This window comes from Danio aesculapii, chromosome 22, assembly GCF_903798145.1.
Source record: "Danio aesculapii chromosome 22, fDanAes4.1, whole genome shotgun sequence".
NCBI lineage: Eukaryota > Metazoa > Chordata > Actinopteri > Cypriniformes > Danionidae > Danio > Danio aesculapii.
Genome location: NC_079456.1, coordinates 11,326,528 through 11,351,111, shown reverse-complemented (window position 1 = coordinate 11,351,111; position 24,584 = coordinate 11,326,528). Strand labels below are relative to the sequence as shown.

The window sequence follows — 24,584 nt, the reverse complement described above, 5'->3', positions numbered from 1 at the left end:
AAAAGTCAGGCAAGTAGCAGCCACCCATTGGCATTGTAAAAGAATGAGAGTATCCCAGACTGGCCATTGAAAATTTTAAGCGTACAAAATTGGCTGTGTTTCAAATGCTGATGAGAAACATACGGCCGGTAACAATGAGTGTTCAGAGCTGCTTGAGCATCCAGCAGAGCTGCGTGGAGTTCCTACCCCTTATTCTGAGTCCGCTCCTTCAACCAGCAGCATCTTTTTCCATGCCCATTCATTCAGGGATCTCATGCTTTGACGAGCGTGATCTCCACCTTTCGGGCTTTCGTGCACGCTGCATTTAAAGACCTGTGCCTCAACAGATCCTGACGGCAACTGAGCTCATCCCTGGAGGCTTACTTGAAAAAGGATTACACAGATTCTTCAGGTGCGTTGTCTTCATATTATATTTGCGTGAAGCTCTATTTTTTTTATTTTAGAAGAACAAACATCTGAATATATTACTCAAGAGTGTACCAATTGAAACTGTGATGATAAAATTTTTTCTAAGAAATACATAGTGCTGAGTAGTTTTAATATTATAGTAGGTGCACAATGTCTTATTTCACACAATTTTACTGAATTGCACCAAATGACGAGTGAGATTTCCATTAAATGTCATGTGGGTGGCGTCAGAGAAAATGAGCAACATTAACAATTTGTAAAGGTCCATAAACTGTGAGCCACCTTCTAATATCCTGATGACTAAGGCGCCTATAAACAAGATTGCTCTATAAACAATTGTTTAAGTGCAGCTGGTTCATTTTAGATTGTTTATAAACGGCTACCGCAATCATTAACATTTTCCCTTCGTAGTTGTTTAATTAATGCTACTAAACTGCAGCTATTTGGCTATATTTGAGTGGTTAAAATGTGCCTGTTACTTAAAAAAACATCTGTATTTACTGTGAAATGTATAGAAAAAATAGAAATGTCAGTCACAAATCTCGTTAACCATATTCCCATTGGCTTATTCCATTGGTATGCTAATTAATAAACCAATAATTAAATGTATGTTAACATTTATCTTTATGTTACAATTAGAAAAAGCATATTCTTAAAAATAAAGGTCCTTCACTGACATTGATCAATGGAATCTTTAAATGTTAGAATTTTTTTATAGCGTCTTAAGGTCGTTTTTTGAGTTCAACAGGATCTTTGAGGAACTAAAGTGGTTCTTTAGTGACCCTGCTGCTAAAACAACATGCATTTTGATGGTTTAACGCAAAAATGCTGAACTTGACAATTACTTATGTTCATGTTGACAGGGCTAAAGACCCACCATGAAGGTACTTTTACTACTCACCCTACTAACGTTATGTCATGCGAAGCCATACAAGCATATCAACGTCATGGAGTTCATGAAGCATCATGACATCATGCAACAAGACGTGGGTGATTTTGATGACGATGATGACGACGACGACGATGACGATGATAAAGATTATGATGATTACGATGATAATTTTGTTTCGGACTGTCCTGAAGGATGTCGGTGCTCAAAGAAGGTCCTACAGTGCTCAGATCAGGGTAAGCAATACATGATATTACTTTAAATAACTACACTGTAAAACCCAAAAAGTTAACTCAAACCATTTGAGGAAACCGATTTTAACAAACCATTTAAGTTCTAAAGCTAATCCAAATGAATACTGTGAACTTAATCCATTCGAGTAAAAGAAGCAATTTGAGTACAGTAAAACCCGATAAATGAAGAGAACAAACCAACTGAGTACTGGAAAACTCAATAAGTCAAGGCAACTCAAATTGCAACAAACCATTTGAGTTAAAAAAAACTAATTCAAATGAGTACTGTGAACTCACTACATTTAAGTTGAAGTAATGAGGTATTTAATTAACTCATCACCTTAAACACTGAGTTCAAAACTCTTTTCAAATGAGTAGAATTAACTTTCAGTCCATTTTGAGTTAACTACACTCATTTCATTTGATAAAGTTGACTGTTGGGTTTTACAGTGTACTAATCATGAGTTGTAGGAAATTATTAAGTTTGGCTAAGATTAACAAGTTTTTCGTGCTGACATTATGTTGTTCTTCTATCTACAGTTCTTGACTGACAATTTGTTTACGTCTTACATTTATTCATTTAGTAGATGCTTTTATTCAAAGTGACTCGCAAGTGAGGATAAAAGAAGCACTTCAAATTATCAGAGAGCAGCAATATTGAGCTTATTCTTCACATAAAAGCAGACGCAGCCATTGGAAACTTATTGGCACAAGACTTACGGTCTCATTTAATGTCCATTGATTTTGGCCATAAAAATAGCTTGTTATTATACTTGATGTTACAAACTAGTATTTTGTAATAAAATAATTTTATTGTTATGCTTGTTTATAGAGCCAGTAGTTTGGCCGTTTTCTACCATTTGTTATTCCTTCTCCAATAGGCAACCAAATCGAAAGTTTTAAAACAAATGTCAGAAAAGAGCGCACTTTAGTATTGTACAACAAGGTCAATATAAATGCTATGACAAGTCTAAATTAGTTTAGAATATATTTTTTTTCCTCTGTCAAGCTCACTCAAACTGTGATGAGCACACTCAGAATTGCACAATGTTTTCCAAGAATCATGAGGTGTATATAAAAAGGTGTCTGGTGCTATTGAAGAGGAAAAGCGTGTGTCTCCTACTCATGATGCATTGATTCCAATGTTAAAAATACATTTTATATTTATGAACATGTCTAAGAATCACATCTGATAATGAGAAATAATTACATAAGACTTATTTGGCATCTAATCAGTCAGGCAACCCACTGAAATTTGCAGCGTTGCACATTTCTTCAAGAAAGAATTAAGTCTATAAAAATCTCACCGCCTAATTTTATAAAGACAATGTCTGCAAGTTTTTCAAAATGCTTGTCTTTACAGGTCTGACCAAAGTGCCAAAGGACATTCCTGCAAACACGTTGCTCTTAGACCTCCAAAACAATGACATCACGGAAATCAAGGAAGATGATTTCAAAGGCCTGGATAATCTCTATGTGAGCAGCTAACACCCTTTCTACAATGTTTTAGTGGGTTTTTAAAGCTGTGCTTTTATACTGGGTTTACACAAGGACATCTGGAGGCATGTATTGGTAGTGGGATTATGTGGAATTCTGGACACATATTTGAGTGTTATTGATATTTGCATTTACTGTGGACCGTTTCATACTTGTGGTAAATATTTGCTCATGATTAGTGGTAAAATGGTTAAATGTTCTTGCTGAAGCAAAAAAAAAAAAAGGAATGAACTACCAAGGGCTTAAAAAAACAGAAACAGCCCACATGTTGCAAAAAACAACATGGATGCTTAGTTCAATTAAGTTTTACCAGAAAATTCCAGAATATTTAGAACTGAATACACAATAATTACAATTTAGAACAATGAGTTAAGGTTAATACAATAATGCAGTGGTCAGGCCAATAGTTTGGATTTTACTTGCACTTATATCCAATAAATACCACCTAATAATATTTTTTCCAAATATTTCCCAAGTGATATTTAACAGAGCAAGGAAATTCTCACAGTATTTCCTATATTATTTTTTTCTTCTGGAGAAAGTGCTATTTCTTTTAGTTTGGCTTGGAAAAAAGCAGCTTTACATTTAAAGTCAATATTATTAGCCTCCTTAAGAAGAGTTTTTCCAAAAAATTACTGCCTGGTTAAATTAATTAACCTAGTTAAGCCTTAAAATTGCACTTTAAGCTGAATACTAGAGTCTTGCAAAATAAATAGCAAATAACTAGTATGTAGTCATCATGATAAAAACAAAAGAAATTCATTATTTGGAATATATATTAGGACATAATATTAATTATATTAATATTATATGTGCAATAACACCTGGAAAACTGTAAAAAAGCCTAGCGACAATGTTAAATGCAAGCTTAAGTTTACAACCCAAAAAATGTATCCAAGATGCAACTCTGTTTAAGAAAAGAGCCAACATTTCTGACATCATGGACACTACAGCACCTTCATGATTTCCCCTTTTTCATTTGCAGGCCTTGTTTCTGCTCAATAACCAGATATCCAAAATTCACCCAAAGGCCTTCCGCAACATGAACAAGCTCAAGATTCTCCACCTGTCATACAACCTGCTGACGCAAATGCCAGAGAATCTTCCCATAAGTATTCAATCATTGCGGCTGCACGACAACAAGATCAGCAGACTTCCAAAAGGAGCATTTAAGGGAATGCATGACTTGAATGTTTTAGGTAGGTCTTCTTAAATAAACATGGTCTGACTCAGTTGGTGCGCTTGCTTTAACAAGTTGAGCTGAAATTACTTAGGATCCCATTTCTCCGCTGTCCCCATCATGACCCCTCTGAATCTGGTTATATAATAAGATGCATGATATTACACACTATTCGTGTCTCATGCAAAAACAAATACACTTCAGTCAACTGAGCACCTTGATTCTTAGGTAACTTACAGATCATCAACATTCTGCCCTCTAGTGTCTACATTAAGATCTGCGTTTACAGATTTGTTGTGAATAAATTTGGTTGAAGCAACAGACATTAGGTGATATTGTGGAACTCCAGTTTAAAATAGAGCTGGGAACAAAATGTTGTTAGTTTAAAATCTAACAAGAAGTCATCCATATATATTTTCTCATATTGTTCTGTCAAATGCATGCATGAACTGTGAACCACCTTCTAATATACTGATGACTAAGGCGCCTATAAACAAGATTGCTCTATAAACAATTGTTTAAGTGCAGCTGGTTCATTTTAGATCGCTTATAAACGGCTACCGCAATGATTAAAATTTTCCCTTCATATTTGTTTAATTAATTCTACTGAACTGAAGCTAGTTGGCTATATTTATGTGTTGTTGAAATTTGTCTGTGACTTCAAAAAAAAAAAGATTATTTACTGTGAAGTGCTATCAAAATATGGAAATGTCAGTCACAAGTCTCGTTAACCATATTCCCATTGGCTTTTTTTATTGGAATGCTAATTAATACACCAATAATTCAATTTATGTGAACATTTATCTTTGTTACAATTAGAAAAAGCATATTCTTAAAAATATCTATTTTCTCATATTGTTCTGTCAAATGCATGCATGACTGCTTGATTGGAAAAACAAGAGGTTTCATTTTCTTACACCTCTAGAACTGAGTGCAAATCCAATTGCAAACAGCGGCATTGATGTTGGAGCTTTTGATGACATGGCAACACTATACTTGAGAATAGCTGAAGCAAAGCTTACAGCCATTCCTAAAGGTAAGTATCAAGATGTTTTATTAAAAAAGACCTTTACCGCTAACAGAAAGTCTTCAAGATGAATTTGTCAAAAAATATGCACTCTTAACACACACAGTTGAAGTCAGAATTAGTCCCCCTTCATTCTTTTTTAATTATTTCCCAAATTATGTTTAACAGACCAAGGAAATTTTCACAGTATGTCTGATAATATTTTTTCTTCTGGAGAAAGTCTTATTTGTTTTATTTCGGCTACAATAAAAGCAGTTTTTAAATTTAGTTAAAAACCATTTTAAGGTCAAAATTATTAGCCCGTATCTAGCTATATTTTGTTTTTCGATAGTCTACAGAACAAACTAATGTTATACAATAACTTGCCTAATTACCCTATTCTGCTTAGTAAACCTAATTATTATACTAGTTAAGTCTTTAAATGCCACTTTAAGCTGTATAGAAGTGTCATCAAAAATATTTACTGTCATCATGGCAAAGATAAAGAAATCAGTTATTAGAAATGAGTTATTAAAACTATTATGTTTAGAAATGTGTTGAAAAAATCTTCACTCCGTTAAACAGAAATTTGCTAATAATTCTGACTTCAACTGTATACATTTCAAAAAGTGTTTTTACAGCAATGCCAATGAAAAACATACTCACTTAGTATAAGAGCTATTCAATAATCTGATGAACATTTTTCCACAGTTAAGAAATTTTGTCTACTGGAAAGATACAATGCTTACAAGTTCTTCATGGAACCATCAGTATTTTTGTAGAGCAAAGAGGTTAAAAAATGTTTCTCAGACTAGTAAGCTTTTCACACTAAAAGTTTCTTGGGGAAATTATATGAATGTAAAGGAATTTATGACATTGTTATAAAAAACTCCTTATAGAATCTTTCCATAGAACAAAAAGGTTATTCACAGTGGAAACTGTCCTTTAAAATAGAAAAAAAAGGTTCTTTAGCTCCCTAAAAGGTTCTTGTGGAACCAAAAGAAATATTTTATGACATTGCTATTAAAAGAACTATGGGAGACTTACAGCAGCTTAAAGCAGGTAAACCAAAGTGCTAATCTCATTGGTTGGCAAGTTTTTAATGTGGCATGTCAAACAAAACAAAAAACAATATTCACATTAGCACAATTTGTCACAAAGTTTAAGTAACATTGACAATAATTGCATCAGTCTGGTGTGCACAAACCTTAAGAGCGTAAAGGGTTCTTTAGAGTGGAAAAGGTTCCTTAAATTATTCAAATTGCTCCACACAAAGAAAACTGGTTCTTTTAAGAGCTCAAGTCTAATTGTATCTGAATCTCACAGATCTTCCATCTTCCCTCAATGAACTTCACTTGGACTATAACAAGATTGCCAAAGTGGAGTCAGAGGACTTCTTGAGATTAAAAGGTCTACAAAGGTAAGGTTAACCAACAACCCCTTGTGGATAAAAAAAAAAAAAAACTTAAAAACCTGACCCTAACTCTAACTCCATCTCTACAGGCTTTGGCTTGACTTCAATCAAATCAAGTACGTAGAGAATGGAACTTTCGCTGCCACTCCCAAAGTCAGAGAGATTCATTTGGACAACAATAAACTGAAGAAAATTCCCCCAGGTTTGAACACCCTGAAATATTTACAGGTGAGAAAAAATTCTTTGTGTGTTTGCGTACACTTGGCTGATTCTATAATACGCATGCAACAGAAACACGATGTGTACGCAGATCTAATCAACTTTGTTTCCTCTTTTAGGTGATGTACTTACACGCCAACAGCATTGGCTACGTTGGAGTAAATGACTTTTGCCCCTCGAGAACCCGGGCTAAGAAAGCCCTCTACACTAGGATCAGTTTATACGCAAACCCAGTGAAATACTGGGAGATTCAGCCACCCACTTTTCGATGCGTTTCCAGCCACAATTCGGTGCAACTGGGAAATCACAGAAAGTGAGAGAAACGCTCCGATCATGCCACTGGAGGGCAGCATTATAGCTAGTCAAGAACTTCAATGTTATAAATTATCATTTCATGTCCACATGATGGTGATGTACAGAATATAATTTATCCAAAGTCCAAGAGCATCCGCAGTGGCTACAGACGCATTACTTGAATTTGTTGAGAATTCTGAAGACTCTGATTTACCGTAAAGACAGAATCAGCTGTACTGTGTGCAATAGTAACATAGGTTTTCATAGTTAATGTTTACATTTAAATATTCTCAATTTATAAATGCTAAAGAACAGCTTCAATTGCATTTTTTTTTCAGATCAGGTGCTAAATAAACTTGTCCCATGTATTAAAGGTCTACAGATTTAAAAGAAATAAACAAGGCCAGTTGGTTTATTGTTCTACTTCATGTATTTTAGATGGGCATTACTCATTGGTGCTTATTAACAGTTTAAGTCATAACTAAATATAATACTGCATGCTAAATGTTCATTATATAGTGTTTTATTCTTGCCAGTGTTTTGGACATGGACATTTTTGTCAGATCATTTTTATCGGTATCCTTGACATTCGCAAAACTGTACTTGCAACAAGTGTTTCCTTAGCCAGCGGTGCTGTGTTTCTTGTTTTCAATTTCAGATTATGTTGTTTCATTAAAAAAATAAAGACAAATTAAACAGTAAATTTTGTTGCCCTTGTTGTGTCCTGAATGTCCAGCAATAACACCAAACACCAGCAGAGGGAGACTTTAACCCTTGTTTGGATCTGTTCTTCAGGACAAAAGCAAAAACTACATAACCCAGTAAAACTCTTAAAATGGCAACTCTATGGAAGAGTTTAATAATTTAGTTCATTTTTTGGTCAAAATCAAGTCAATTCGTTACATTTTTAACTACAGTATGCTGATTAAATATATATTTTCAAAGTGTCTCCAATTAACATCCATTCTACTTTGGAATCAATTTTTTTTTTTGATTATTGGAAAGCTTGTAATTTTTATCTACAATTACTGGGAGACAAAAACCTTCACAAAAGCCTCTCAAAAACTGACCCAAATAAAACATTTTTACTCTAAATAATGTAAAAATAAAATGTACTGATATGAACATTTCCTAAAATGATCATAAAGAATATTGGTCAAAGGGCAGTTAAATTATATAAAAAAAAAGAAAAATGCAAACCGAGGTGGCGTGACTATGACGTGGATTAATTATTTTAATCAACAACCACAGCTCAAGACATTGCTTCTTTAGGAGTCTGTGGGTCTCTCAATATAGTTCAGAAGCAATTTGTGTAATAACAGCAAAACTTTACATTTATCTAATTTAAAAACAAACATTACTACCTTGCTATAAGAAACATCACAAAACTTTTTACATTCTAATCCACTTTATCAACAGGGTCAAATGGCAGTGTTGATGTTTTTTTCTTAACAAATATGCAGAGTATTGTACTTGAGTAAAATGGGATAACAAAAAAGTTAACAGAAGGGGAAAAATAAGAATTTGTGAGATTTATGTCATATTTTGAATTAAGTTCGTAGCGATTGGCTAAACAGCTACATAAATCGGCTTCTTCAGGGTTTACATCACTTTTTTAAGAAAAAAATTGCATGAAAAAATCAATAGGCTACATTTTACAAGCAGTAACCCTTAAGTAACTGTAATTTGTAATTATTGTTAAACTGTCTGCATGCATGCAAACTATTCTTTTTTATTTTCTTTGGACTACTTTGTCCACAAGATGTCAGTGTTGAACCGAGCCATTGTTTGTTCCATACAACAGTCAGAATAGAAACAGAAAAGGAACAACAGCACTGCTGAGGACAGCAATAACCGTGCTTTGAAGCAGAAAAATGCACATGTGAATGAAATAATGGATATCAGCTACTGTACTTTGAATGAGTATATCAAAATTTTATAACCGAGCAACTTGTTGCATGATAGACTGTGACTTAGAAGTTATGCTGTGATGTTAGGCTTACAACTATTCTGTCATGACCAAATATTTAAAGGCTCTGAAATTAAAATAAATTTTTTAGATGTTACTATCAGTATTATAGTTTTAAGTTTATCTTTAATCTAGTGTGCTCCAATACAGTGACAAAATTTACATTTTGACAATATAAACATTTAAAGCTTGCAGTTTGTCACTTCCACTTATATGGATTAACAATTTCTTTTTTTTTTTTTTACATCACCTTATACTTCAGTTTCTCATTGAATCTTCTGACCAATCTAATGCTCTCTACATGCCCTGTCCCCTTCAAGACATTTCTCATTTGCATTTTTTTTTTTTGATGCACTTGAGCTGAACCACTCTTACTGGCAGAGCTGTGAAAAAAACGAAATGCTATTGGCTGTTTTTTTTAATAAAGGGGAGGGGCTACTATATGTCTCGCCCTGTCATGTTTCAGTTGAGATTATGTCAAAGTTCGAATAAGAAATGCATATTTCAAAGTACTTCACAGGACCTTAAGAGTGTACTCACACTAGGCACGGTTGCCTTGAACCAAGTCCGGGTGCAATTGAGCCCCCTCCCTTCTCCCCCTTGGCCTGCACTCACATTGTATTTTTACTTGCTGAGCCCGAGCATGCGTACCTCATCAAGGATGCGACTGTTCAGTTAGGAAGAGAAGTGCTTTCACTCAGTACAATGGAGAAGGCTTTAGCTATATTGTTTTTTATTATTTTATTTTATTTTATGTTATTATTTTATTATTTAAGCTTTAAATAATCTAGCTCCTGTTTATCTAACCAACCTTCTGTCTCGCTACAATTCAACCCGCTCTTTAAGATCTTAAAACTCAGGGCTTCCAGTAGTACCTAGAATAGCAAAGTCGAATAAAGGAGGTCGAGCCTTCTCATTTATGGCTCCTAAACTCTGGAATAGCCTTGCTGATAATGTCCAAGGCTCAGACACACTCCTCCAATTCAAAACTAGATTAAAGACCTATCTGTTTAGTAAAGCATACACTCAGTGCATCACTTAGCGGTATAATACATGAATGTGCTCCACACAGGTTTCAGCATCTTATTTATATACACTATAACAGCAGCTACGCTTATTATTCTCTTTATTCTCTATTTCCACCTTGGTATACTTATCCCGAGGCCCTCAGACTATGCAGCGCCGCTGATTCGATCCAAGACAAGCGACGAGATGATCCCAAGGTTTCCATATTCTGGACCAGGCCGCATCCTGAGCAGCTGCAGTGGTGGTCATGAAGGAGTGGAGAGCATGAGACTGATTCCTGTGATGCTCCAGGGACAGACGAGTCTTCGCTAAGGTCCAGCTTCCAGCTCCGTCGCCTAGACTGCAGCTCTGCACAAGACGTTTGGAGAGTGGAGAAATGCTCATGCCCAACTGAGCCTGGTTTCTCTCGAGGTTTTTTAATTCTTCACTTTCGCCAATTGGTGAAGTTTTTACCTCACTGCTGTCTCGTTTCATGCTCGGGCACACTTTTCACTCACACTACAAGCATACTGTACCAAAGCAGAACCAAACCCGCTCTGGCACACCTCTTCCAACCAGGCCAAGGCTGACAAACTGAACCACACTTGAGCATGATACAGAGCATGAACGGGGAAATGGGAGTCAACTGCAGCCGGACATGGTTTGGATAGCCTAGTGCGAGTACACCCTTATATTTTTATATTTCGCCTTATTTCCACTGAGTGGTATGGTATGGCTCAGTACGGGGTTCCTTTATCAGGTTTGTGTCTCCACTGCCAAAGGGTACCAATGGTACCCTTTTGGTGGGCATGGTGTTCGACAGAAAGTTGCAGTCAACGTCATTCTTGCTTGAAGTTATGGTCTCGTAAACAAAAACAGGACACGGAGATTCTGCTCTTCTTCTTGGCTTTGTGGCTGTTCATCATTACGGCAACAAGGTTTGTTTGAGCTTGGGTCGACCACGGCTTGTTATTATATGTATATATTATAACAGTGTAATGTCTCGGCTGTGTATTTAAAAATGGAGCTTCCTTTGTTTTCATTCTCCTCGCTTGTGGATGCACAAGTGACATTTCTCTGTAAACCAATAGCATTTACCTGCATTTTGCTCCGCCTTTTGGTACCCTTTGGAAAGGGTACCCAAAAAGTGGTACGATACGGTTCACTTTTTGGTACCTTTTGACAGTGGAAACAAGCATAAAAGTGTACCGACCGTACCATACCGTATCACTCAGGGGAAACCGTATCACTCAGTGGAAACAGGTCATTAATGTATACTTTTAACATATTGTTCAATTTAAAGAATTTTTTTGTATTTAAAAAGTCCAACATCCATCATCATTTTGTGACTCTTTTGAAAGTAATGGTTCAGGCATTGTTTAGACCATTTTATCCATTTAGTAGACTTTTAAAAGTAGCAATTTAACCAAATATCTCCAAGTTTCATACAAAATGTATGTATCCTATTACTACCTATCAGTTACTCTATTAAGCACTGTGAGATTCAGGCCTGCTGTACTGTAGATCATCACTAACCGTACATGTATTATCATTATTAGGTCTCATATTGCTCCCACCTACAGGCATTACATTATGCATTTGTGGTAAAACCATTTCATAACATTTATATTATTTAAATAAATTATTTAATGTATTGTAAAAAATGGTGAATAGCATGCCTTATTTCGAACACTATGTAATAGACTGCAGCAAAACTGATGTGATTTGGATAACACAAATTTTGTTGCTGTAATATAATTTGGGTCTGAATAGGTTAAGATATGGGGGAAAAAACAACACAGAGGGGTGGAGGCTAGAGGGAGAGAGAGAGAGAGAGGTTCTGCTCAGGAAACATATGGAACAAATCTTCAGGTTGGCCTGATCTACTGCTGCCACGTCTTGCATACCGGCGGCTCCAAAAAAGCTCACAACAGGTTTGGATCATTTAGGATCCCTGAGCCCCAGAAAACACCTGAGGGATTCGGACACATGGACTTGAAATGGTTTAAAGGCTACAATACGTTTCCTCCTCACAATTACTGTAAATGTTTCAATGTCAACAATCCTGAACTTTAACTTTTCCACTTGTGTGTGATAATAATAGATCTGTTTTATCTGAAATTATTAAACTTATAGTATTTTTGGGCTATTAAATAAAGTTCATTTTATAAGCCCAAAATTTGACAGCATAACAGTGAAGAGATGTTTTAAGGTCTAGTTTAGATCACCTTATGAGATCACCTTATGTTTCCTCCAATCCAATTACCCTGCAGAGTAAATACCTTTGAACCGAGACACAAAACAACCACCCAGCTTGTTTTTATCAGCTCTTTTCAAGAGGGCCACCAGAACACTTCCCACCTCTGGAACATTTTCCGCAAAGTCTCTAAAACACAGTCTTGTTCAGACGCACATTTGTGGATTAATTAGAGGTTTTTAATGATTCAGATAATCTATTAAATACAACATGTGGTATTTGCATGAAGACTTTCTTCACTGCATGCTTTAACTCTATAAGCTAATTTTGAATTCAACAAATTGGTTTCACTTTTTTGGAAAAAAAGAAAGCTTGTTTTACCAGTCACCTAGAGTTAAACAGCTGAGTTTTACCATTTTTGAATCCATTCAGCTTAGAAATTATATTACGCTAGGTAACCAGCTAGGTGACTAGGTAACAGTGCTGTGTAATAACATTGCACCTGCTGCAGCCATGGTACAGCAGCAATGTTTTTTTGATTAGTACTCTTGTATTGTTAGCTATATTGGAACAAAAATGAGATTGTTTTTAACTATTAAGTAGTCATCTAACTAATGATGTAATGTGATTAACTGTGTGATTGATTGTGTCACACTGAAGAAGGCATTGTGCCTAAACGTCTGTGTTTTGTATCTCCTAAGAATGTAAAATAAAGCTATATAAAGTAGTAATTCAATAATGTGAATTACGACCTTCTGCTTGATTAGTACTCCAGATTATAAGTATAGCTCCTAGCCATATTGGCCCAGAACTTAATTTTTTGCCAGTCTTAGTATATGATTTAACTACAGAAGAGTCAAGCCTTAAATAGAAAAATTATCAAAATCAGCAAACAATTTTGTGTTTAATAGACGTCTAATAGACATCTAAACGTAGACGGCTAAAACAAGGCTAAACTTGGGCTGTCAGTGAAAATCTAATAGACATCTAAGACTAAGACATCTAAGACTAGTCAAATAGACAGATTAGACAGACTTTATATGTGTAGTCATTCATTTTTGTTTATTTGATGATTAGTAGTTTTGGCCAATTCATTTATTAGATTGTCACTGACAGCCCAAATTTATCCTTGTTTTAGCCAAGACAACTATGTTTAGACGTCTATTAGACATCTTTTAAAAACAAAAAATGCTTGCTGGGTAAAGATCTAATCCAATTATTTATGCTAAGCTAAGATAAAAGTTTCCTCAGCAGGGGCCTCATGTATGAAACTTGTGTTGAATTCATACTAAAACATTGCGTACGGACAAAGCTGTAAATGTGCATATGCAGTAAAAAATTCAGATGTATGAAACAGTGTGTATGCTGAATCCCACGCATATCCTCTTTGTACATCCGAATTAACGTGAAACTGAGCGCACGTGCACGAGCGCAAAACCCCTCCCTGCCTCCTCCCCCTAATAAATATGGTAATGACTCTACTTTGGCAAAACCAAATTAAAAACAATGGCAAAAGCAAGCAAAAAGAGAAACTTTGAACAGAATGTGAATTGGAGGTGCTCCTTTCGGTGGTGGGTGGCATAGCTCGTAAAACGCATGGTACCATGTTTTGACACTATCAATCATGAACTCGGTTCGAATCTAGCGCCTGATAAACTCAATCTTCTTTTTTCCCCATTACAATTCAGATTTTGCCTACTCTTCATCATGAGGAAGTCAAGTAGGAAACATTAATAAGTGTGTATTGTGTTAAGCGCATTTAAGCATCACATATTATTTTCACATTTATTGAATAGAAATTTATTGAATGGAAATCTTTAGATGGCACCTTTATAGCAATGTGCATTCAGTCGATCGCTCCGATTACATTGGGAAAACCGGCGATCACTGCAAATTTCGCTTTAATGTTTGGCTGGTCAACTGTATGGTATGGAAATCTTATATACCTGCTAGACATGTGGATGATCCCGTCCCATACAGCTGCCATTGCACGGCTCAAAGATACTTTGTAGTGTACAATTTAACACAATTGCCTCTAGGAGTCGCCAATGGAAATAAAACAAACACACACAAGAAATGCACGTAGGCCAGACATGAAGTTGGCACGCACATTCTCGCGTTCATTTCATCGTTAGTAAATCCAAACGTGAGCGTGAAATCTTGAGGATGAGCGTTGATACATGAGGCCCCAGATCTGGAGATCAGCTTAGTTGTTAAAAAAGAAAAAGAAAAACACAACTGTTTACCACTAGGGGAGATAAATTTTCAAAAAAGTGGAAAAACGTAATACTTGAAAATGAGGGCACTGGTCAAAATTATAGAACACTTTCAGATGCTCCTGGTTATTGGTGTGAATATGCAACTGGCGGTAATTGCCTTCATTGTCAGACAAATCTGTTTAACTGGCAGGTGAACATCACAGACTTCATAGATAGCCATTTTAAATTGACCAAAACTCTCTTACAACATATGGAGAGAAAATAAGTGTGTCTCCTACAGGTGGTTTGTCAAGCCCATTCCCCTTTGTGAAGTGCACATAGAATTGCACACTGTTTTCCAGAAATATGGAGTGTTTACCAGAAAGTGTCCGGTGCATATAGAGAGCAAGAGTGTGTATACTACAGGTGGTTTTCTCAAGCCTCTCACCTTTGAAGTACACTCAAAATTGCACGTTTTCCAGAAATATGGAGTGTTTACAAGAAAGTGTCCGGTGCATATGGAAAGGAAGTGTGTATACTACAGGTGGTTTGTCAAGTCCACTCGCCTTTGTGAGGTAGACAAAGAATTGCACAAAGTTTTCCAGAAATATGGAGGGTTTACAAAAAAGTGTCTGGTGCATATGGAGAGGAAAATGTGTATACTACAGGTGGTTTGTAAAGCCCACTCACCATCATGAAGTACACATAGAATTGCACAAAATGTTTCAGAAATATGGAATGTTTACAAGAAAGTGTCCAGTACATATGGAAAGGAAAAGTGTGTATACTACAGGTGATGTGTCAAGCACACTCACCTTCATGAAGTACACTCAGAATACGGAATGTTTAGGTGTCCAGTTCATATGGAGAGGAAAAGAGTGGTCTCCTACAGGTGGTTTGTCAAGCCCACTCACCTTTGTGTAGTACACACAGAATTGCACAACGTTTTCCAGAAATATAAAGTGTTTACCAGAAATTCTCTGGTGTGTATGGAGAGGAAAAGAGTATGTATATTACAGGTAATCTTTCAAGCACACTCACCTTCATAATGCACACTCAGAATAGCAGAATATGGAGTGAAATTCCACAGAAATACAGAATTCCAGAAATATGGAGTGTTTACAAAAAGGTGTCTGGTACATATGGAGAGCAAGAGCAAAAGAGTGTGTATCCTACAAGAGGTTTATAAAGCCCACCCACCTTCATGTTTGCTCAGAATTGCAGTTTTCCAAGAAAGTGTCTGGTGAAAATTCTCTAGTGCATATGGAGAGGAAAAGAGTTTCTCCTACAGGTGGTTTGTCAAGCCCACTCACCTTTGTGAAGAAACCTCAGAACTGCACTGTTTTCTAGAAATATGCAGTGCTTACAAGAAAGTGATTGGTGCATATGGAGAAGAAAAGAGTGCCTCTTTTACAGGTGATTTGTCAAGCCCACTCACCTGCATGAAGTATACTCAGCATTGCACAAAGTTTTCCAGAAATATGAAGTCTTTATAAAATGCAACAATCACTGTTGATTTCTAATTTTGATCGCTGCTTTTTCCACACAATAAATGTGAAAATTTATTGTTAAGGTACAAGTTCACTCACAACTAAAATGTTGATCTCCGCTGTATGTGCATTTGTATATTCTTATTGCTCATGCCTGTGCAGACTGCACGCAACTGCACTTCTTTCCCAAGCCCAGATGTTATTGTAAAGCCACCACAAATAAGTCAGACTGAAGTTTATCAAAGACCAAAAAAATAATATATGGCCTGCCAACACAATAAAGCTTTTATTTCACTCAGTTTTCACCCCCTTCCTGACAAAAAAAATGCCCCAAAAGAACCTCTCGGGATTGCAATCCTGGCGGTTCTTGTTTTTTCTCAGCCCGCAGTAGCGCTCATGCTGCAGACTTCTCAACGTCTGCCATGTGGGCAGCAGCAAAAACAAATCTTTCAGCTGACAGAATGAGTGCTGAGGGGTCTGTCTAGCCAACTCAGAAAAAAATGAAAAACACACACACAAAAAAACGACACTCTCTAGACGGGTCATGAGAGACCGTCTGTGGTTTAACTCTGATACAGTGCAAGCGCTGGAAAAAGCAATCATGTTGCAGAAGGCCTCCACAAAGTGTGCTAGAAATGTCTAAACCAATTAAATCGAACCCACTTAAGTATCGCCGATGAATTTTTAAGGCCAGTTTCGTCAATGTCCAACCTTCTGTTTATCTAAAACTTTTCATGAACATTGACTGAAGTTCCCATTTTAATTTACTACACATACAGCATGAACATATACTTGAATATAATAACACAAACTATGCACAAAGCCTTAGCTGCAGTAGCGCAACACCTGTTCCGAGTCTGGCCTTAATTTTGTGGGTTAACTTTTTACTGTCCACATGCAACGATGTGGACTGGATACTAGGCCATTCCTTCCAGATCGATGTCTGGAAACTTCAGCCTCACCTCAACTCGACAAAAGGGGAAAAGAAGAATCAGATGAGACCACGAGGATTCACTGAGGTCACCGAACACCACATGCGACCAAAACGCTTCCAGAATCCTTTCCACGGCAAAGAGGCAGATCTTAATCTCTCCCGAAACATCTAATGCTTCTGTGGGGGAAACCACAAGGGCAATCTTTCACGCTCGTCCCAGGAGATAAAACAACTTCCCGCTTTAGGCAACATCATTCAAGCTGAAGGGGTTTCGACTTGGCCTCCGGGAGAGAGATATACAATCCCACAGGTATGATATGATCATTCTAAAGCTAATGTTGATCAGTTATTAAATCACTTCTGTTATGATTTGGTGTTAGATTTTTGATGTTACATCTGCAAAAACCTTTAGGGCAAGACAAGATTTTGCTCTTAAGTTTTACTAATGCGCATTTTGAAGTCAATTCCCAAAACTTAATGGCAATGCAACCAATACCCTTTAATGCCAACAAATTAGCATCAGCTGTAAAGAAACTGATATTTTCAGAATTTAAATCATGTACTTAAAAAACAAGTCTTAATTTCTTGCATTCAAAGGGGAAAATAAATGTAAACCTTCAGCCAGATGTGGCTTTCAAATATGAGACCGATTACTGTGATTGATTAATGAAAAAATTAGCTTCAGATTTCTATAATAAGTCATGATTTAACTGAGAAGCTTTCAAATAATAGCCAACATACCAGCCTGTCGAAGCTCTGCAGAAGACAAGAAAATTACTTCAGAGTCGTATTGAGTAGTTACAGTAGTTAAATTATATTTCAAAAATTAAACCTGCTGTGTTTTTTGGATCCTTGATCTAGCTGCTTTGCCAGCTCACATTATGACCAAACGCTGTTTTTAAGTGTAGGAGAATATTACATCAAATATAAACAACAATCCAAGAAGACAGGCTTCTTTCATATTACAAGGGAGTGTTCGCCTCGACAAAATGGATGTTTGTGTTTAGAAGTGAAAAAAAAGTAAACATAAATACCTATTAATACTAGGTTAGTCAACCACTAAAGCCTCGACTTCATCAGGCACAGTAAAAACCCTGCTGAGATAATTCATGCCAGATGTTACAACAGAAGAAAACACTAACATAGTATCCAGATTTATAGAAAAAAAAATGTTATTTTAGTCTTCTGTAAAAACACAAAACCTCTTTAGGTAACCAAATTAAGAACAAAAACCTAGTTGTGGTTTGTTTTAGCCGTTTAATAACATTGCTTTTTGTGGAACCCAGCCCACTTAAATATGATGGTAAACAATTATTGATGATTATTGTTATTACATTTAAATTTAATAAGTCACTTTGGATAAAAATACTAAATGACTAAATAAATGCACATCCTTTAATAAGACAAGAAAAGCAGTTAAATCCACGGTAATCCAAATGTGTATTCTGATTAATTGTAGATGAGTCGCTGGTGGATAATATTAATTATTAATTATGCAAATAGTAACTACACTGTAAAACCCAAACAGTTAAGGTCACTCAAACCATTTGAGGAAACCAATTGCAACAAACCATTTAAAGTTCAAAAACTAATCCTAATAAGTACTGTGAACTTAATTCATTTGAGTAAATGAAGCAATTTGAGCACAATAAAACCCAATCAATGAGGAGAACTCAAACCAACGGAGTACTGTAAAACCTACTTGTTTTATTGAGAAAATTTAAGCAAATTCATGGGAATGTGCCAGATTGGAAAAGCAAGCTCGTGCAACATGTTTCGCAATTTGCTGCATTGCAAAGTTCAAGTTTGGTGAAGTCCGAACTGCATATTTAAATTACATGATTGCGTGAGTCCTATAGAATATCAAAACGAGACCTCTCAGAAATGTAGAATATGGAGCAATCATTGTTTTATCAGTGTCACATCATTTGGGAGTTATAAAAGGCTACCGCTTCCTGCTGTGTGGAAAGACACATCCTCCCATGCAGGTGCAAAATGAGTACTTTTATTTTAGTTGTCGTTCATCCGTTTGGTGCTTTTTGCTCCAGACGGAACCAGACATGAGCCATCAACACAGTTGTGTTTTGTCTGTACTAGTTGTTTGGCATCAGTTTGGCGTGTCCTGGACCTTAAGGCACAGTATGTAACTTTCACCACTAGAGGGTGTGTATTTGAAACAAACAAATGTGTATTTTGATGATGCAGTGACTGAATGTGAAATCATAAGAGTTGTCATATTAATTACCTACGGGACTGCAAAAATCATGTTAATGAGCTAGAGTAATAAAAAATTATCTTAGAAGTATAAAGCAAAGTAAGGCTGAAAGCAATTGAACCAAAACAAGAGCATTGAAGAAGTTTCTGATGAGGTACGAGTACAATGTGGCATGAAATCAGAGAAGCTTTTATTATGCCACCGTCCACTGCTTCGGTTCTTCTGCTCCTGATCACATGGAGAAGAAGCAGAGCTGTTATAATGATGATCTGCGCAGTCTAATAAAACACAATATATTAAAGCTTCTTCAGTGTTTCTTTGTTTTCTATAAAACTAATTAGCATTACCCATTAACCATGTAGCAAGTTTCCAAATAAACTGTCTTTTGTGTTCTTTCCAAACAGATAAAAGGGAAAAGCAAACTAAACCATGACATCGGCACAACTCTTGACAATACTGTGTCTGCTTTTGCTCACTGGAGTTCTGGTACTTTCCCAAGACTACGAAGAAACTAACTATTCAAACTACGACACGGATGCCATCTCTCTGCCTGAAGCTCCACCACTTTCTGTAACTCAACAACCCGATTATGATTCCCAATTAGTATATTCATACGACTGTGCCAGAGAGTGTTTCTGTCCCTCATCTTATCCCTTCGCCATGTATTGCGACCACCAAAAACTCACGGCAGTTCCCAACATCCCAAGGCACATCCGCCACTTGTACATCCAGCATAATGACATAGAAGAGATCACCTTAAAGCCTTTCATCAACGCCACGTCCCTGAGGGAAATCAACCTCAGCTACAACAAGCTCCAGTCATCTAAGGTGGATAAAGATGTCTTCAAAAAGCTCAAAGATCTCACGCAGTTACACCTTGAGCATAATAATCTGGAAGACATCCCTTCTCCTTTGCCAAAAACTCTTAAAAGGCTTCATCTGGGATTCAATAAAATTTCAAAGATACCGGCTGACGCTACACGAGAGCTTACAAAACTTACAGTGCTGGACTTGGGCAGCAACAGACTAACAGATGCAAGTATTAAAGGCAAGATTCTATCTGGCATGAAGAGCCTCATGCAAATCATCCTCTGCAACAATAAGCTGAAATCCATGCCAGCAGACCTTCCAGAATCGATTCAGCAGATATCTCTGGAAAACAACTCAATAGTCTCCATACCCGAGGGCTACTTCAAGAATACTCCCAATGTTGTGTCCCTACGAATGCCGCACAATAAACTCAAGTCTGTTGCATACAATGCCTTTAATCTGTCCAAGCTAATGGAGCTCCATTTGGGCCATAACCAGCTCTCCAAACCGTTTTTTGTTCCCAGGAACTTGGAACATCTGTATCTAAATCACAACGACTTTAAAGGTAGGTTTAAACCTCAAGGCAATTTGGAGGCCAGTTTCAAAGAAACAAATAGAGACATGTACTTACATATTTTCTGTTTAATTTCACAGCCTTATCTCATGTTTCACTCTTAACAGTCAATTTATAAATGCATCTCTTTAACTGTAATGAAAAAAGGAAAAGTTCACCCAAAAATGAAAATTACCTCATCATTTACTCTCTCTCCTGCAGATTTAAACCCAAGTTTCTTTCTTCTGTTTAACACAAACGAAGACAAATGGACTTCCATAGAAGGAAAAAAAACATACCATGGAAGTCAACAAGTCCAAGCAACCTTCAAAATATTTTATTTTTGTGTTGAACAGAAGAAAGAAACTCAAATAGGTTTTAAGTGAAGAGGGATTAAATGATGACAGATTTTTCAATTTTGGTTGAACTATCCCTTAAGGCCAAATTACAAGCAGATGGCAAATCGAATGTCTCATAAATCAGTGGTTAAATTATTCAATCAAATGTTTTGAAGATTTGTTTGTGACCGAGTGAGCAATTGAGAGCAAAACCATGTGTTACTACAATTCCCAATAGCTCTACTGTTGATTTGTTTGGAAGTACTTATAGTTGGTGAAATAAGCTAAAACACAACATGTTGAGTCTAAAAGGTATATCCTAAAATGTAAATTAACTTGAATTGTTGTACAAAATGTATAAAAATTGCTGTGATTTGGGGGAAAAAGCGTAATTTAAAAAAAGATCTTGATTTCGAGCATCTCAAGGGAAAGCGAAACTATTTTGTTATCAAACAACATCATTCATACAATAAATGTCTTCAAAAGAAGCCACAACCCTAACCATCAGTGAACAGATTGTGTGAAAACATACAAATGAGATTATTGATAAATTTGAGAGATCTTGTTGGCTGGTATTAATTTTAGTGACATTTAGCTCAAAGCCACTGTAAAAGGAATACGTGGCACACCAAAAATTAAAAAAATTACTCACTATTTACTCTCGCTCAAGTAGTTCCAAACCTTTAAAACTTTCTTCTGTTAAACACAACAGAAGATATTTTGAAAGAAAGCTGAAAAACCTTTAACTTCTATAATAGGAAAAACAAATACTATGAAAGTCAATGGTTCCAGGTTTTCAGCTTTCTTTTTAAGATTTCTTGTTTTCTGTTCAACAGAAGAAAGAAAGTCAAACAGGTTTACAACACGTCAAGGGTGCATAAATAATGACAAAACTTTCAGTATTGTTAACCAGTTTTTTTCTTGAATCAGTTGAATTTTAGTATAATAATAATAATGCTGGGCGACACAGTCCCTGTGTTCGCGTGGGTTTCCCTTACAGTCCAAAGACATGCGGTACAGGTGAATTGAATAAGCTAAATTGGCTGTAGTGTATCAGTGTGTGTGTGTGAATGAGTGTGTATGGATGTTACTGGGTTGAAGCTGGAAGGGCATCCGCTGTGTAATATGCTGGATAAGTTGGCGGTTCATTCCGCTGTGGTGACTACTGATGAATAAAGGGACTAAGCCGAAGGAAAATGAATGAATGAATGAATAATAACGCTATTCTACTATATACTATTATAACAAACTGACCCAACACTGTAATACACAGACAAATATAATTTTAATAACACATGTTGACATGACTTTTCATCTCTTTGCAGATCTGAATATCTCTCTAATGTGTCCATCACTGGATCTTGGCCACCCTAACATGCTGACCTACATTCGTCTCGACAACAATAAGCTGAGCGGACCATTGGACTACTACGCTTATAGATGTTTCCCAAGGCTGATCATGATATTTTACGGACACCAAAGGAAAGACAATGAAGATGACTCTGAGAAATCTCCCAAAAAACACGAAAAACCTGACCGACCAAAAAAGCCAAAATAAGTTTGACAAAATAACCTATTCATTATTCACTTCAAGTAAATCAAGATGATTGAAATATTATTAAAAACATATAATGGTAACTTTGAATCTTCTATTCTTGTTGGTTTAAAATTCTATTTGACTTTATGCATGAATGTGTTTAAAATGAGTTGCCATTTACAGAATATTTGCTTTTTTATTACTTTTTTCTTCATGAATACAGTAAAAAAAAGTTTATCAATCACTTCAATGCATGTAAATTTGTGCCAGATAAATAAATAAAGCTACTTGTTTTCTGGTGAAATTATTGTTTAATGTTATTGAAGATGCTGGGTTCACACTAAACGTGGAATTAAGTATTCGCACAAGTGAATAATAGGTGTGTAAACAGTTTGGTTCGGTTCAGTTCGGTTTAATTGCGATTGTCATGTCATCGATTTGATTCAAATCAACATCACTGTACGCCATGATGCATCGGCAATAGACTGAATCCTCAATTTTACTTCATTTTTCACTCATTCATTCATTTTCTTTTCAGCTTAGTCCCTTTATCAATCCGGGGTCACCACAGAGGAATGAACCAGCAACTCCAGCACATGTTTTACTCAGCGAATGCCCTTCCAGCTGCAACCCATCTCTGGGAATTACCCATACACACTCACTCACACTCATACACTACGGACAATTTAGCCTTCCCAATTCACCTGTACTGCATGTCTTTGGACTGTGGGGGAAACTGGAGCACCCGGAGGAAACCAACGCGAACGCAGGGAGAACATGCAAACTCCACACAGAAACGGCAACTGACCCAGCCAAGGCTCGAACCAGTGACCTTCTTGCTGTGAGGCGACAGCACTTCCTACTGCGCCACTGCGTCACCCTACTTCATATTTATACATGTATTTTGTCATTAAATACAAGCAGTCAGAAAAATAAACAGAAACTTTCATTTTACCTGGTTGACCAAAACTTCTTGAAGATATCAAACATTAAATAGTGATAATGGCATAATGACCATCTAGTGGGAGAGCTAGAGCTTTTAACAGTGAGCCCTTAGCAGTAACATAAGGGATATTAGGTTCCTTCAGTGTCAGTAAAAGACTCTCCCAACAAACTCACAAGCAGCAAAATTTGTCCAGATCCAGGCTCTTTAAATGGTTGGAGCATTTAAATTACTCAATTTTTAATTGCAGCTAATAGCATGTGCATGTCGCCTTCAGGCCATAGATCAGGGGTTCCCAAACTTTTCAGCCCCCAACCTCCAAAATAACAATGGCAGAGACTTGCAACCCCATCATTCATCGGATGGGGTTATAAATATACAAAACGTTGTGCACATCGCAAATATGCTGATATAAACACAAGCATGTTGGCAATACAAAAAAGTGCAACAGTCTAACAACAATATAATTTTATATTCATGTATTAATTTGTTTAATTTAATATTAACCTCACCTAAAGAGACTTGTGGGCACAACGTATTCAGCTTAAGACTTGTGGCCTGTATTTATTTTTAATGTATTTGATTGCCATAAAGGTGTCAGAAAGTTTAACCTGGTGCAATAAAATCTATCTTCTGCAGCTGACGCTATTGCTGTGTTGTTAATCTAACGTAAATACACCAATCCTATGAAAACAATTGTTGAAAGAAAGACTGATGGCTTTTTACTTAATTTTTTTATTGTTGTATTTTTAATGTAGCTTTTCATTCATTCATTTTCGGCTTAGTCCCTTTATTAATCAGGGGTTGCCACAGTGGAATGAACCGCCAACTTATCCAGCATATGTTTTACACAGCGGATGCCCTTCCAGCTGCAACCCATCACTGGGAAACACCCATACACTTTCATTCACACACATACACAACGGGCAATTTAGTTAATCCAATTCACCTATGGTGCATGTCTTTGGACTGTGGGGGAAACCGGAGCTATGTAGCTTTTAACTACTATTTTTATTTTCTGTGGATTATGGATAAAACATGGTATTTCTAATAGTTTAATAAAATGTATTAGACTTTTGGAAATCAAGCGCTCGCCTGTCAATGTCCCGTGACACCCCCACCCCCCTTCCGCCCAGGGGGTCCTGACCCCTACTTTGGGAACTACTGCCATAGATTACTACTCATTTGCATGTCTCAACTCTTACACCCATAGTATGCTACTTGCGAGGGTTTTCTGACATATTATGTCAAGACA

At 36.4% G+C, this 24,584-nt stretch overlaps 3 protein-coding genes across 3 annotated transcripts in view; 2 read left to right on the top strand and 1 right to left on the bottom strand.

Annotated features, from left to right (window-relative positions):
* cenpp (centromere protein P) overlaps nucleotides 1-24,584 on the bottom strand; it is a 73,473-nt gene that overhangs the window by 28,162 nt on the left and 20,727 nt on the right. The gene's annotated exons all lie outside the window — the stretch shown is intronic.
* aspn (asporin (LRR class 1)) lies at nucleotides 150-7,843 on the top strand. Its single transcript, XM_056447254.1, has 8 exons — nucleotides 150-391; nucleotides 1,272-1,533; nucleotides 2,894-3,006; nucleotides 4,013-4,226; nucleotides 5,133-5,243; nucleotides 6,540-6,633; nucleotides 6,717-6,855; nucleotides 6,966-7,843. Exons 2-8 carry the CDS (start codon nucleotides 1,287-1,289, stop codon nucleotides 7,161-7,163), a joined length of 1,116 nt encoding a protein of 371 aa, XP_056303229.1. The 5' UTR covers nucleotides 150-391; nucleotides 1,272-1,286; the 3' UTR covers nucleotides 7,164-7,843.
* On the top strand, nucleotides 16,900-22,690 carry omd (osteomodulin). Its single transcript, XM_056447253.1, has 3 exons — nucleotides 16,900-17,243; nucleotides 19,553-20,523; nucleotides 22,175-22,690. Exons 2-3 carry the CDS (start codon nucleotides 19,578-19,580, stop codon nucleotides 22,405-22,407), a joined length of 1,179 nt encoding a protein of 392 aa, XP_056303228.1. The 5' UTR covers nucleotides 16,900-17,243; nucleotides 19,553-19,577; the 3' UTR covers nucleotides 22,408-22,690.

Coding starts and splice junctions, on each gene's coding strand:
- omd (XM_056447253.1), top strand. CDS start 19,578: ATGACATCGGCACAACTCTTGACAATACTGTGTCTGCTTTTGCTCACT. Junction 20,524..22,174: donor AAATCACAACGACTTTAAAG/GTAGGTTTAAAC, acceptor ATCTCTTTGCAG/ATCTGAATATCTCTCTAATG.
- aspn (XM_056447254.1), top strand. CDS start 1,287: ATGAAGGTACTTTTACTACTCACCCTACTAACGTTATGTCATGCGAAG. Junction 6,634..6,716: donor AGATTAAAAGGTCTACAAAG/GTAAGGTTAACC, acceptor CCATCTCTACAG/GCTTTGGCTTGACTTCAATC. Junction 6,856..6,965: donor ACACCCTGAAATATTTACAG/GTGAGAAAAAAT, acceptor TTCCTCTTTTAG/GTGATGTACTTACACGCCAA.